Source organism: Armigeres subalbatus, chromosome 2, assembly GCF_024139115.2.
Source record: "Armigeres subalbatus isolate Guangzhou_Male chromosome 2, GZ_Asu_2, whole genome shotgun sequence".
NCBI classification, from domain to species: domain Eukaryota; kingdom Metazoa; phylum Arthropoda; class Insecta; order Diptera; family Culicidae; genus Armigeres; species Armigeres subalbatus.
The window spans coordinates 358,916,560-358,930,909 of NC_085140.1; the positions used below are offsets into that span (position 1 = coordinate 358,916,560).

Consider the following 14,350-nt stretch of genomic DNA (forward strand, 5'->3'; position numbering starts at 1 on the left):
CGAAATACTATTGCGAGACAATGAGTAATATTATCGCAAAGTTTAGAGTTACTTGCCTCTTGATCCAACACCTTGACAGCTATGATGTCATATCATCATTTCTTTCCTTTCCCTAGTAACGGAGAAGATGGGCGTGGCCAGCAATGGTCGCTTTCATGCTTTATCATTTTTGAACTCAAATTGGGTGCTATTAAATCCCAAATAGTAACACATAAGCAATTGGGTTAAAAAAAAGTTAAAGGATATACATGACAGCTATCAGAATGCAATCTACGAAATACTCCGTTACAACGCAACGCTCTAAATCAAATTGCCATTCATGCATTCGTGTGCTGAGCGACTAGCATGAGTATTGTTACGCCTAGTAAAGACCGAAGTTTCCTCTAACGCATCGAAATTTTCCTCGAACGGACCGAGATTTGAACCCAACCGCTTCCGGATGAATTGTTTTGTAACCACGGCTCTTACTATGTAGCTATGTAGCATTTCGTATATTTTAAATTACATCCATCTCTTGAATCTATAGAGTAACTAGGCGTCTCACTTCTCACTGTAAAATTCGACAAATCCTCCAGAAGTAATGCTGGGAGAAATAATGGGCGGAGCCCAAGGGATTTTGGTCAGTATTACCCTCACTAGTCGAGTCCGACACTCCAGTAGAGTAGAGTGGGGCAAGAGTGCGCGGGGTGTAAGAGTACTTTTTCGATTTTTGAGAAGTTATACAAAAAGGAAAAACTAGCAGTACTGCGTTTGCGAGATGTATGACGATCCATGCAATTTTTTGAGGATTCATACAAAAATTGTAGGATAGGGGGAAGGGTGATCAAATGGCCAAATTTTGCGTTACGTAATTAGTGTACTTTCTTTAAGGAAATTTCTTTGTTTGCGCCACGCGAAACCTGATATATTCTTACCTCCATAGTTTTTTGGTATTTAAAAAAACACAATGTTTTTCTCGTATGACAGTTCACATTTCTAGGAACCCCTCCCTCTTTCAGAGCTACGTAATCTTTAAACATTCCACAACATACTTTCAGTAAACATCAATTAAATGTTATTAGATCCTTTTTGTGTTAATAAATACTTAAAACACATGATTGGAAAAGTGCGTACTCTTACCCCACCCAATGCGCACTCTTACCCCACCGGTGGGGCTAAAGTGCGTTTTTTAGATGTCTTGCAATAAGGATTCTTCTAAAACGAATTTAATTATACATATCCATTATTTTTTCCACTGGGTAACATAAAGGAAGAGTATACGAATCGTCGACATAGATTTGATATGAAGAAGCTTGTTTCGAAAGATCCCCATGTTCGATTGAAAACTAAGTGCTACTCTTGCCCCACTCCACTCTACACTTCCGTGTGGTAGCTTGGCAGCTACTAAGCACGTGTGCTGGGTCGTGCGTAAATACATTCTCCCTTGTAAAAAAAACAAGTCGGCCAATTGACTTATTCGGTCAAATGACCTACATGAGTATTAGGGTTACCGTACTTAGTGGAGGTAGCACCAATAGCGTAAGTCATGAAGTTTCAATGAAATTTTTCATAATTTAATTATAAACTTTATGATGGTTTCAGTTAATGCATCGTGCTTTAAATGTCCTGTTAAATGCAACTTATCCTAAGATTTTGCTTGAAAATCTATTAAAAACAATGATTTTCCTTAATAAAATTGACTCCTTTGCACTTTGTAACGAGTCTAATAAGAAATAAATGGATAGTATTATTATGGGAACCAAAATTAAGCTTTACAACCACTAAAGGAATAGTGTTAGTGGTGCTAGTAATATTTGGTATTTCAACTGTCTAAGACGAGTTCAGTATTTCGATTCAATTCAAGACGACCTCACAGTTGAGGTCGAATTACGCATCTGGTAAGATAACAAAACGTGGTGGGTATGACTGAATAATTCCAAGAAAAAGCATAAAAGCAGCATAAAAATAAGTTTGTTGATTTGTTTGTTGATAAACTCAGTGGTATTGAACGATTTGTTAATGCCCACAACCGAATTTAGGAGCGTTTCAGGAAAGTGATGAAACAAATTTTCGAGCTAAAATTCTGATGACAATCGTTATTGAACCACAAAATAACTATATTTACCATATGAATGTGCATTAGAACTCACTTTTTCAATTTAATCACACCATTTTATGACACTTTGAAAAAGGTCAAACAAAATTTTCGTGTTGATTTTAATGTAGAAAAAAAAATTTGTTCATAGTTCAAAGTAGAGGTGTCTATCTAGTTCGGTATTCTGCACAAAACATCGTGTTTCGATAGCAAATGAAAGATAGATGTCAAAATAACAGTATCTCCTTTCTGTCAAAAGGAACGTGGGGGCGCCCACAACCGAACCACCTCCCCTCCCCCCATTTCATTTTAGTTTATCCATTGGCAAAGATATTAAAGCTGTTAATTTCCCATCGTCATCGATTTGGGAAAACATATTTTCTTTTGCGGATCTGCTAACCTCCACTCTTGCTGCAGTTTCTCTAATATAAAGCCTAGTTATTAGAAATGGGGCACTGCATTATAGAGATAGTGGCGTTCCTAGTGGTCGGATATCCAAGTTTTTCACAGCGTTTCATAATTAGTAAACCATTCTTTTCGGTCTATTTTTTTCACAGTTTGAAGCTAACGAGGTTTCAAAATATTTACCATGCAGGAAGAGAAACGAAAAATAATTAGGCACAGTCCTGCAAAATCGATCTGCGTCAAAAGCCGGATTTTACCCTTCATTCAGTCCCATGATGGCCCATTTGAGTTTTGGCTAGATATAGCCAGCTGCCATTGTAGACAGTAGGTGCTACAATGGTTCTATAATAGTGAAGTCCAGTTCATCGCAAAAAATTGAATCCATCAAATTGTCCTCAGCTCCATACAACTGAGTAATTTTGAGTGTTAATTAACCAGAAACTGAAGACAAAGGGAGCAGTCACCAATGACATTGGCCGTATGGAGATTGGTGGAAACAGCTAGCCAAAATCATAACTGGAGAAGGTGTGCGCCGACGGACAAGCGACATCAACAGGAAACGGCGAAAATTTCTTCGAAATAATGATGCATGATTCGTTTAAGACATTCATATGGAATAAAATAACATAATTTTTGTTCCATTCTTGGAAGTTTTTCGATCAAACTAAAAGTTCAAGAAATACACGCAATTGTAAGTGCCTATTTTGTAAATCATTTGGTCTTTACTACGTGGTGAGCAACCATGCGACTCCATGCTCGCGTGGTGCATTTGTTGTAGATAGTGTTTGTAATCAAAATAATGATTTTTCAACAAATTGTACCTCTGGAACGGCTTGTCCTACATCTCTTCATTGTGAAATTTAAAAAAATATTTCATTAAAAAATAGGTATAAAAACACGGAGACGTTTAAGACCCTCCTCATGAGAATCAAGTAATTCAAAGTAATTCAAAGATGATATGAATTCAAATTAATCGCAAGTTTCTTCTTAGATATCACACTTTTTTGTATTCATTTCGTGACAGTAGATTAAGAATCAGTCCAGCAGTGCAAAAGTTATGATTTATTTTAAAAAAAGTTATGTTTTATTGATGATTTATATGTTAATAGCGAAATAAAAAGTACGGGTCTAATTTTTTTCGGAATCGTTCGATTCTACACAATATGACGACAATCGAAGAGACCCCATATTAGTTTTAATTTGAACTGCCGAGACATAATGGCGTGAAAAACTAAAACTTGAATTCATATGAGAATCTTTGAATGGGCAGCTCACTACGGCCTTTTCGCCTAATATGCAGAACAACGTCTGCCGGGTCAACTAGTAGATAATAGAAGTCATTAAACAACTATCGTGAATTTCTGAACTATAACATAGAATTAGACCTGCGAAAAAAATCTCAAATCTTCCATAGCAATTCCTTAACATTGTTTTGCTCAACTTACCCGCTCATACTGATAGAAGGGTCGACTGGGTCCGGCGCGGCCGTACAGATAAGGATAGTATGCTCCGTACATAACTTCCGGGCAGGACACTGCCATTGTCGCGATCCGAACGGAACCGAGCAACCAAACTGAGCCTGCTAAGCTTCAGTTGGTTGCAGGGGTGTAACGCACCCTTTTCTCACCTGAACGTGACCACACTACGGAGGTTTGAGATCCTCACTCTCTGACTGATTGCACTTTTCCACTAGCAACTCTCTTCACAGCTGTCAGATCTCTTCAAATCACTTAAACCGACGGGCGTTTTTGGCAGTTATATTTATTCACACTTTTCTGTATACCACTCATAAAACTGCTACCGCGCAGACGGAACACTGACGATCCATGGAGCGAATACTGTGCAGAGTTTGAAAACTGGTTCTGATTTGAAATTTTAAATCGCTTCTTCGTGGTCTCCCGTCACCGCTACTGGTGCTGGTGGTGCTCCGGCAGGCATAATGGTGGCAGGGTTCTCCGCGGCGGCGGCTCGTTAATTTCTGCTCGTTTCTCTTCACGCTGACGCTGCTCCCTTCTGTCTGACGGGCACACTAAATGCAACGAGCGAATCACGCGTGTTCTCACAACTCTATATTATTTCTTTTCTTGATTAATGAAGCACTGTTAAGACTTTTTGTTCCGGCTAATGTGAAATGATTAATTTAAACACTTTTTTTCGGGAGGTGGCCTCCGTCGTGTAGATCAGCTCACCAGCAGAAGCACTTTTGAACTGATTCACTCGTTCGTTGGTTGTTCTTAGTTCAATCCGCATTAATCTGCAACAGAAAAATAAGTGCAAAAGTGGTTTAATAATTAACCTCGGATTACACTCACTAAAAATGACCAGTTGTTTTCACCTGCGATAATGGATCTTTGCACCTTTAGGGTCTTTCGAAAATCACGGTAAAAATTTACTAAACTTTAACGTTCTCTTACAGAGAGTTTTTATTGATTTTATTAAATACTAGCAGACCCGACGAACTTCGTTTCGCCTAAAATTGATATATTCTCTGCTTAGTTCCCGAGTAATGCAGAAATTTCTGTTTTATTTGTATGGGAGCCCCCCTTTCCAAAGGAGGGAAGGGTTTCGAACCATTTAAAGAACCTTACTCGGCCCGAAAAACCTCTGCATACAAATTTTAACGCCGATCGGTTCAGTAGTTTCGAAGGTTCAGACAGACAGAAATTCATTTTTATGTATATAGAAGATATCTGCTACAATTTTATCCATTTTTTAAAGTACGTCATTAGATTAATATATAATTGATGGCTGACAGCTGTTCACAGATATTTCATAACCCCCTACTTCAACAACAAAATGTACGTGATTTGCAAATGACCCTTTGGCGTAATTAGCTAGACGGAAGATCGACAAGTGACGGCCAAACACAATTCATTCGCTCATATAAATGAAACAATTAAACTCACATAAAACTGACTCCTCTGCGGAGCTGGTTCTTGTGCATGCTAATTAGTGCGGGTTCCGCAATCATGTTTTCCCATTTCATGACTTCTTAATGGGAGAGAAATCTCGGTGAAAGAAATTGTTTAATTTTCATTCGGAGCTGTGTTACAAAGAACGTCAGCAAAAAGTCTACAAGAATACAAAAACGCGCGACACTCACTAGCGAGGAAAAACAGTTTCCAGACTACAACGGCGACGCAACGCCAGGTACGAGTATGGTGGTTTGGTGGTGCACCTCAAGGTAAGGAAGCGCATTTTACACAACGATTACAAGAGCCGGGGCCAACCATCCACATTGGTTTGTATTGGAACAACAGCCTTGTTTTAACGGAAACTGTATGGCGACTGGAGGTGAATACTAATTAGCAGTAATCATCATTATCGGGAAAGTCTTCGCTGGGTGTACCCTGCGAGAGGAAGAAGATCTTAATGATCAATAATGGTTGGAAGAAGATTTGTGATGACCGCCCTAGTTGAATTTCATTTGTCAATCCATTGCTTTGGTGTTAAAATGATTTTTTAAAATTTCGAGCATTTGAAAAAAAAAGATGGAACTCAACAAAACTGTCTTTTCATACAATATTTTTCTAGACGGGACAAACGCACTTGCAAAACGGAACATGTTCAAAAACTTTGTGACAATGTGTTGAATTTAAGAAGAAAGCAACATTAGTAAATATCGTCAAAAGCCGTATGCAAAAAGCACAATAGGGCAGAATTAAGTAGATAAGAATAAAGAGAATCTGAGAATTATGTCCACGCAAATGGTTTTTGATCAAAATTGATTCAAATGAAGCTAAACCCAACCAGCGGATGTCGGCTTTTTTCAAAATCTTGCATAAGTATCTGCCAAAATCTTTATAAGAACTTAGCATATATTACATCTTAAACAGAATTTCTACTTTTCCGTTCCGATTAGAGGAAATCAACCAAATTTCGGGTCGAAGGAGATTTTTTTTTCAGTTCAAGTTTTTTTTTCTTTTTTGAAGTGTTTTTTTTAACGGCATTCAATCCTAGAAAACCAAAAATGTTGTTGTGAAGCGCTCACTCTAGCCACATCATTGCATCAACTGCTTGTAGCTGATAGGTTGTTTATGCCATAAAGATTACTATTGTTGGCATTGCCAAAAGTTTGCATATAATTCCATTATAATTGAAAAATCACTCTAATAAAGACATAAAAAAAGGCAAATCAACTTTTCACTGCGCCACCCCACGCAAGGGGCCGTTCACAAATTACGTAACGCAAATTTGTGTAATTTTAGACCCTCTTCTTCCCCCACGAAACATTTTTGTATGAATGATTCAAATTTTTTATGGACCTTATCGCTTGGTCTGACCTCCTTCCTTCCCCTACAACGTTACGTAATTTGGGAACTGCTCTTAAGCGAAACATTGTTATAAAACATCTAACTACTTTATCAATCGCTCAATACGTGTTCTCAGCGAAAATATGCTTGAGTGGGCAGGGCATCATCTGCTCGTAATATAGTGTGAGAACTGAGAACCTGATCATACATGATTTAGTCAGTTATATACAATTCAGAAGTATTCCTTCTTATTCGAATATACCGTACGAAAAGCACAACTTTCCTTATTATCCTAAATTAAAAATAGGTTTGTGATTGAATAGGGTAATTGGTAATTTTGGTCTCCTAGAAGAAGTGCTTACCAATGGGTCTGGGTCATTTGGCATAACGCCATTTGGCATAAGGTCATTTGGCATAAATACCATTTGGCATAACAGACATTTGGAATAATTTTGAACAGCATCAAAAAAGTGGGTTATTAGACATAACGGACATTTGGCATAATTTTGAACTGTGGAAGAGAAGTGGATCAAGGATACCTTCTGATAAATTTAAACTGATGGAAGACATTTGCGAATGGACGGACAAACGAAACGGAAGAACTACTTCCGAGGAAGAGATTACATTTATCATTAACTTATTCTAGGCAAACGGCCACTTCCAAAAAAAGAAATCTCAATTCCCGTTGCTTGATGTCGGACAAACACCTTCGTTTGAAGAAGGGATCGAATTCCCAATTACCTCAATCCGGGCAAACACCAACTTCCAAAAGACGAATCCACCATTTACTTTATCCTGGACAAACTCCTACTTTTGAAGAAGGCACATCACCATTGCCTCAATCAGGCTTGACAAAACTCCTCACACTCGCTAGAGTCAAATAAAATCATCATCAGCAAATAGCAGAGGTACGAAAAATAGTGTGAGGAAAAGCAAAATAAAAACACATGTGGGTGAAGCCTACTTTGAAAAAGCGATCACATCCACCATCCGGGCAACCGCCTACTTTAAATTATTGTCCGTAGTCCGGACAAACGCTTAGTATTCAAGAAGGAATCACATCCACCATTGCCTTATACCGAGCAAACGCCTACTTTTGAAGAAGGAATCACATCCACCATTGTTTTAATCCGCACGAGCGCCTACTTTTAAAGGATGGATCACATCCGTCGTTACCTTAATCCGGGCTAACGTCTACTTTTTAAGAAGGGATCATTGTTTTATACTCGGCTAATGCAAGCTTTCTACGAAATTATTATGCCCTTGAATATTATTATCGACCGTTGTATTTTCACCATTCCTGTTTTTTTCAGCACCACTTAGTCAAGCAACTAATTTAGTGAACACCGAAAAAAAACTATGCCAAATGTCGGTTAAATGACCCTCACGTTTGATGCTGTTCTTGAATATGTCAATTTTTTTTAATCTTTATTATAGTGATTTTTTCAATTTATAAATTATGTCAAATGTCCGTTAAGCCAAATGACTGTTATACCAAATGGCTTTTATACCAAATGACCTTATGCCAAATGGAGTTATGCCAAATGACGCGCTCCCCTTACCAATATTTGCATATAACTCCCAAATAACACGTTTGATGCAAGAGGAGACGAATGTCTTATCTATGAAGTACAAATCTTAAAAGGGCATCATTTGTAGATAAATTGCTGCAGACTTAAATGGACATATTCTTCTTTTTGGACAGTGCAACATATTTTGGACCCCCAAATGTACACATTTTGGACAACTCCAATTTAGTCTGTTCAAAGCCAAGTTTTCGATTAATGGTGGTCAATTGAGTCGAAACAAAGTCTTATCTTTTCACAATTCTCAATTTCGACATAAACTTACTGTGTATATTCTGAGATTTGACGTATCTTATCGAAACATGTTGTAACTTCATAAAAAAATTCATAAAAATTACATCTAAACATCGTTATTTTCGCACAGAAAACTAGCAGAATAATATTGTTTTTCTCATGTTAGTGGGGGAATAAGTAGCGTCATTGATTTTAGTAAAGAAAAAACAAAATGCCGCCAAGGGAATCCAAATTTTGCAGGAGTTCAAATCAATTTGGTTACGGTATACAAAATGAAATGAGTAAATCCCCAAAAAACACGATTTAGAAATGTCGCATAAAAACCCAAGTGTTGGGTAAAAATTCGAACGATCTCACCAATGTTTTAACTAAAATAAACTGTGAAAGTTTGAACTCCTAGAAAACTTATAACATAATAACTTTTAGCTCGTTTAGTGTAGTTTTACTCATTTCATTTTGTATACCGTAACCAAATTGATTTGAACCCCTGCAAAATTTGGATTCCCTTGGCGGCATTTTGTTTTTCAGAAGCCAAAGGTACACACTTTCAAAACATAAATTTTCCTGTTAAGTGTAAGTTTGAGTAACTTCATTTGATTTCTGATGCAATCGACTCTCTACATCTCGATGTTCTTTATCTCGATATCTCTCCTTATGTCAATAGTTTTCTCAGTCCCTTTGATCTACATCTCGATTAGCTCCCTATCTCTATATCTCTCAATCTCGATGTGTTGTGGTCATATTTTATTCGGAATTCTCTCTCCTCATGTCGATATATTCAAATTTATAGGCTACTAGACCATCTTTGGACAATAACGAACACTTCAAACACAGAAAAAAAAACATTCGTTTTGTTGTCGTTTTACATAGCAACGAGCTTTTTTCGATCTAGAACCCATTTCAATTTTCCGACGGTTTCGATCAGCTGGTTGAAATTTCACGATCAATTGATTGAACGGCTCGGTTTTGGTAAAAATACATGTTAAACCGTCATCATGATATAATTCCATTTTCGAAAATGTTCCATGGTGTGGCGAATATAAAGTAAATATTTGTGTTAGGACTCCTGTCATTTGATACCGTTTTATAAAATGAATTGTTCGAAGTACGGAATATGATACCGTGTTACCGAAATCCGTCTTTCTCAAGGAATTGTTGAGGGTTGAAAGTAATTAATTTATGAGAGATTTTTCTTATCCTGTTTATGCACTGAAAAGTAAGACATGGAAAGTAGGCTTTGAAATTAAATCAAAATAAATCAAAAACAAAGCACTATCTAGCAAACGCGGAATTCAGGTGCCATTTGTTCACGTGTTTTTAATAATTGTAAACAAAGTTCTACGATCTATAAAGCAGTGGGACTGCTTCTCAAGCTGCGTACGGAACTATTCATAGTGATAGTCTAATCAGTCGGTTTGCTTTAATTTAAATATTTTGCAAAATAACTTTAACGGATTAAGACCCTTTGATTCAAAATCTCTCCATGGTGGATATATACCCAAGATTTCTGGAAAAGGCAAGAACGTTGAACGAAGGCCTTTCTCGCCATCCGACGGAACCTAGTAAAAGGCTGCTAAAGTTGCTGGCGAAAAACAAATGAAACATGGCTAAAATTATACCGAAGACCGCTGACCTTTCCAAGTTTTCTCAGCTGTCATCGCCAGAAAAATCATGAACGTACTCCAAAGGGAAGATCTACTCCAGGGGTCGTACACTAATTATGTAAGCACTTATGGGGGGAAGCGGAGGTCTGCCATTTTCTCACGTTTCAAATAAATAAAAAAATATTTGTATGGGAAAAATCTTACATGGGAGGAGGGGGGACTTTGAAAACCCCAGAAAAAATGCTTACGTAATTGGTGTATGGCCCCCCAATATTTTCGTGACAAAGGAGGAGCAGTTGATCGCCAAAACCAGAAAGAACTCGACAGTCGACATCCGAAATTAAAAACATCAACAAACAAAGCTCAACAAACTCATACGATTCTAAATTAGAATTCACTAATGTTTTTGAGTCTATGATATAAAGTTATTCGGAAATTTTAGTTTAAAAAACGTAATTTGGTTGCTTCCATATTACATTCATATCACATTAGTGCACTGCAGTGTCACTTAAAGATTTGTTAAAAAGAGCAATGCAATCCGCCGGTCTGCAAAGTCCGTATTAGAAATTGTGTAGTTGGATTTTTTTATTTATCTGTTAATTAATTGGCGGACCAGACGGTCTAATGGATAGACCCTGATAGATAGAAAGGATAGACAATAATCTGCCTTCAGCATAGCAATTTGTGGGTTCAATTCCAGGCATCATCCCTGCTCTTCTTTGTGAAATTATGTAAATGCCTCCGCCACAACCACACACCAATATTTTCTTCTTGTCCAGACTGATTGTAAGAACTTGACCAGCACCTTCATCGTTACAAATACAAAAATTGTTGAAAGGTGCACCTCAATGATATGTGGAGAGCACCAATCCTCATCAAAGTACAAATTACATCACAATACGATCATACCAGCTTGGTAGTCTTGTAGTTAAAAGTCTATAATAATTTTAATCGACGATTGTGCAATATTTTGCATAAAATTTTATCATTAAAAAAAGTTTATACTCCCAAATGCGTGTTTCTTAAGCTGATATTTAATCGACTAGTAGACGCAAAATTAAATTGTACCGATTATGCGCAATAAACAAGTAACCAGCAAGTGGAATCTCTGTAACCAATCACCTCGCATCGCCAGCCAATACCGATAAAAATGTTTGCCATTTTAATCCCCGTCGACTTTTGCGGGGGGTGCATAGCGGTCACCTTGTTGACATTTTTGTGCCCACTGTCACAACAACATTGAATACTCCTCGTCAGTCAGCTCACTAGAATCCAATTATCTTAATTGAGTTATGATCCGTCGTCGCCGTCGCCGTAGACGTCGCATTATTCTCGTCGAAACCGAATTGTTCACATCGCTCAAGTATTCTGCATTGCAACACCGCTGGCATAGTATGCATGCGGCGGAAGGTACAGAATCTGTAGAATATTTCACCGAACACTCACGAAAAATGGATCACGAGACAGAAATACGCAACATTGCTGAAGAACTCGCTAGCTATGTGGCGTCGTTGATCCCCGCCACCCGGCAAAGCATCTCCGCCCAAATGCAACTGCAAGTGCAATGCAAGAAGTGTTATGCAATCGGGCGGTTCACCGTCCCACACCGTCGTTCAAATCGATCACGTCCTGCAATCGATGACAGACGGGTACGTGCATCGCACAAACTGGCTCGGTTCTAAATATAATCGTCAATTGCTCTCTAATCGGATGTGCAGTGCACTCAATCACTCCGCGATGGATAATGTTTGGCTTTGCCAAGATCACTCGTAACCATTTTGTAGAAGCCATATTTATAGCTGAATTGCAATAAGCTTTTGTGTCGTCAGCTTCGTCGATTCGGTTCGAAAAGATCCCTAAGAGATCCATGCAGGTGAAAACAACTATTCAAACAACTGACCATAAATCACTGCTTTTACGTTCCGATGTTCGTTAAAGTCACTCCAAGCGCGTGCGAACGTTAGCTGGAAAATTTCTAGAGCATGTACTTTATCACCTGAGTCAACCCACTGCAGCTCAATGTCAAACACACTATCAATCACTCAACCCGGCACAGGTTGGGAGTTTTGTTTTATGATCTAATTTTTGCACAGGTTTTGTTTGTCATACACTTCTTATGCACATTGTCGACAGTTTTTGCCGGTATGCTGGAACACGTGTTCGCCACGATATCCTGAATCACTATTTCCGGTTTCCAGCGTTGGTAGAAAGCATCCAGCGTAACCGAAAATTAACATTTTCCCCGCAATACCGACGCTGATGCAATTGTCATCGACCGTCAGTGGAAACAACAACGAATTGCTCCACGCACTTTCACGTAGGTAAGCAGCGAGCGGTGTTGTTGCAGTCAAACAGCAGCGCGCGTGGTTGTCGAACGCGCGCGTATCAAAACCGAAAAATCAACTGAAACAGAAGAATTTCGAGCTGTTTGCTTTAGGTTGGAAATTCTCGCAAAACCAGTTAGTCGCCGTTCACCGCGACAACAACCCACACTGATGACGAGACGCGACGGCGTGGTTGGTCTATCGACCAATCAACTGTTGTCCCGAGTATTGAGGATAATTCGAACGACGGTGAGAAGTGCTGAGCAAGCGAAGAGAACCATTGTCTATGTAGTGGTTCAATAGGAACCGGTTTTGGCGGTGTGCGGCGATGGGAGTGGCTTAGGAAAGGTATATGCACCGGCAAGCCTCGAATAGCTCCACCCACCGTGAGCCAAGTGGCGATAACAACGATTATGATGTTTGTTGGTGTTAATCCGGTGGCAATGTTGAGTGGAGGAAAATGTGGTGCAATCAATCAGAAGTTTTTGTGTTTCACTAATACAATAAACCTATCTGTGTTTGATGGAGTGCGCGATGCACGGTAAGTGCAGCGAAATCAGTTGAATGAGAAGTGTATTTACGAGAGGTATGGCAGTGACTGATAGGGTGGACACAATTTTCAAAGGCTCTCATCGTTTTGAATAACATCAAATAAATTTTAATTTTAATTACGTTACTCTTTCACCTAATTATTTACCTAGGGACACTGCTTTAATTGTGAGCTCCCTTTGGCTTTTAACCAAGTTGAAAGCCTATATCATTGGCCTTAGTTGATACTATGTTGACCTGTGTAATTCAATGGGAAGCTAGAAGAACAAATCCAGTGAATAAAGTAACCTCACAAAACCAGAAATATACATGAGATTTTGAATGCTCTGAGACTAATATGAGATTGTTAGATTTTAGTATAATAATTGTATTAAAATCGGGTTGAGGAGATTATCTCTTCTGATAATGATCGCGTCTGCCCGGTATAAGAAAGGAGATAATGCCTTCTTTGAATGAATGTATCGACCCCTCCTTTGCTTTCTACCGGCAGAAATTTAATTGAATATCTATTTAAATTTACAAGACATTTCATTCACATCAAATTTAATTTTACGTTGGATATTATTTTACATGCCGTTTAGTTTTCATTATTTTTTTCAGGCAGGCAAAATTTCATTTCTGAAAATTTACCGAAGATGAATGATTTTCATACCCAATGGAAAATAACGGTCGTACTGACAATTCAGGTAGCATGTCTGCTTCCGATTTTGATTTTCTAACTGAACAATTGCAAATACCAAAACTTAAGCTGTTCAGGTTGGTATCAAATTTACTCAAAAAATGGTCATTGGACTTCCTTCTAATGGATCTAAATATTTTTTTGAAAATTTTAAATTGGAATGCCCGCTCTTTGAAGGGTGAGGAAGATAAATTATTCAATTTCCTAACAGTTCATAATGCGCACATTGCCATTATAACTACAACATACTTAAAACCTGAGGTCCAAATTATTTTATTTACAGAAATGATCGTCTTGACAGCGCCCGTGGTGGAGTCGTCGTTACCATTAATAGACGTATCAAACATAAATTATATTCTTCATTTGAAACCAAAGTTTTTGAAACCTTGGAAGTTTCTGTTTAAACAAATTTTGGACAATTCTTTTTTGCGCCCTTCTTGTCTTTCCAGTGCAATGGGCAGCAAAGGAGTTTAATGAGAGCTGATCTTCAAATTCTACCTTGCAACAAATCCAATGCCAAGCACCGTTCATGGAATAATTCTCAAAGCAATGCCAATGGTAAAATTTTATTTGATGATTGTTCTGCGGGATATTACACTATTCAATATCCTAATGGACCAACTTGTTTTTCTTCCAGTCGAA

At 38.1% G+C, this 14,350-nt stretch overlaps 1 protein-coding gene across 3 annotated transcripts in view; it reads right to left on the bottom strand.

The window, feature by feature from the left end:
* LOC134212979 (protein vestigial) overlaps window positions 1-12,683 on the bottom strand; it is a 110,986-nt gene extending 98,303 nt beyond the window's left edge. The window contains exons 1-2 of one of the 3 annotated variants that reach the window (XM_062691393.1): window positions 12,153-12,683; window positions 3,925-4,733 (exon numbers count right to left, since the gene is read on the bottom strand). In XM_062691393.1, the coding sequence (XP_062547377.1) occupies window positions 3,925-4,020 (96 nt within the window). In that variant the 5' untranslated portion in view covers window positions 4,021-4,733; window positions 12,153-12,683. Of the gene's footprint in view, window positions 1-3,924; window positions 4,734-11,602; window positions 11,755-12,056 lie in introns of those variants that run through there. The other 2 variants (XM_062691392.1, XM_062691394.1) reach the window with 2 other exon arrangements.
* Window positions 12,684-14,350: the final 1,667 nt, after the last annotated feature.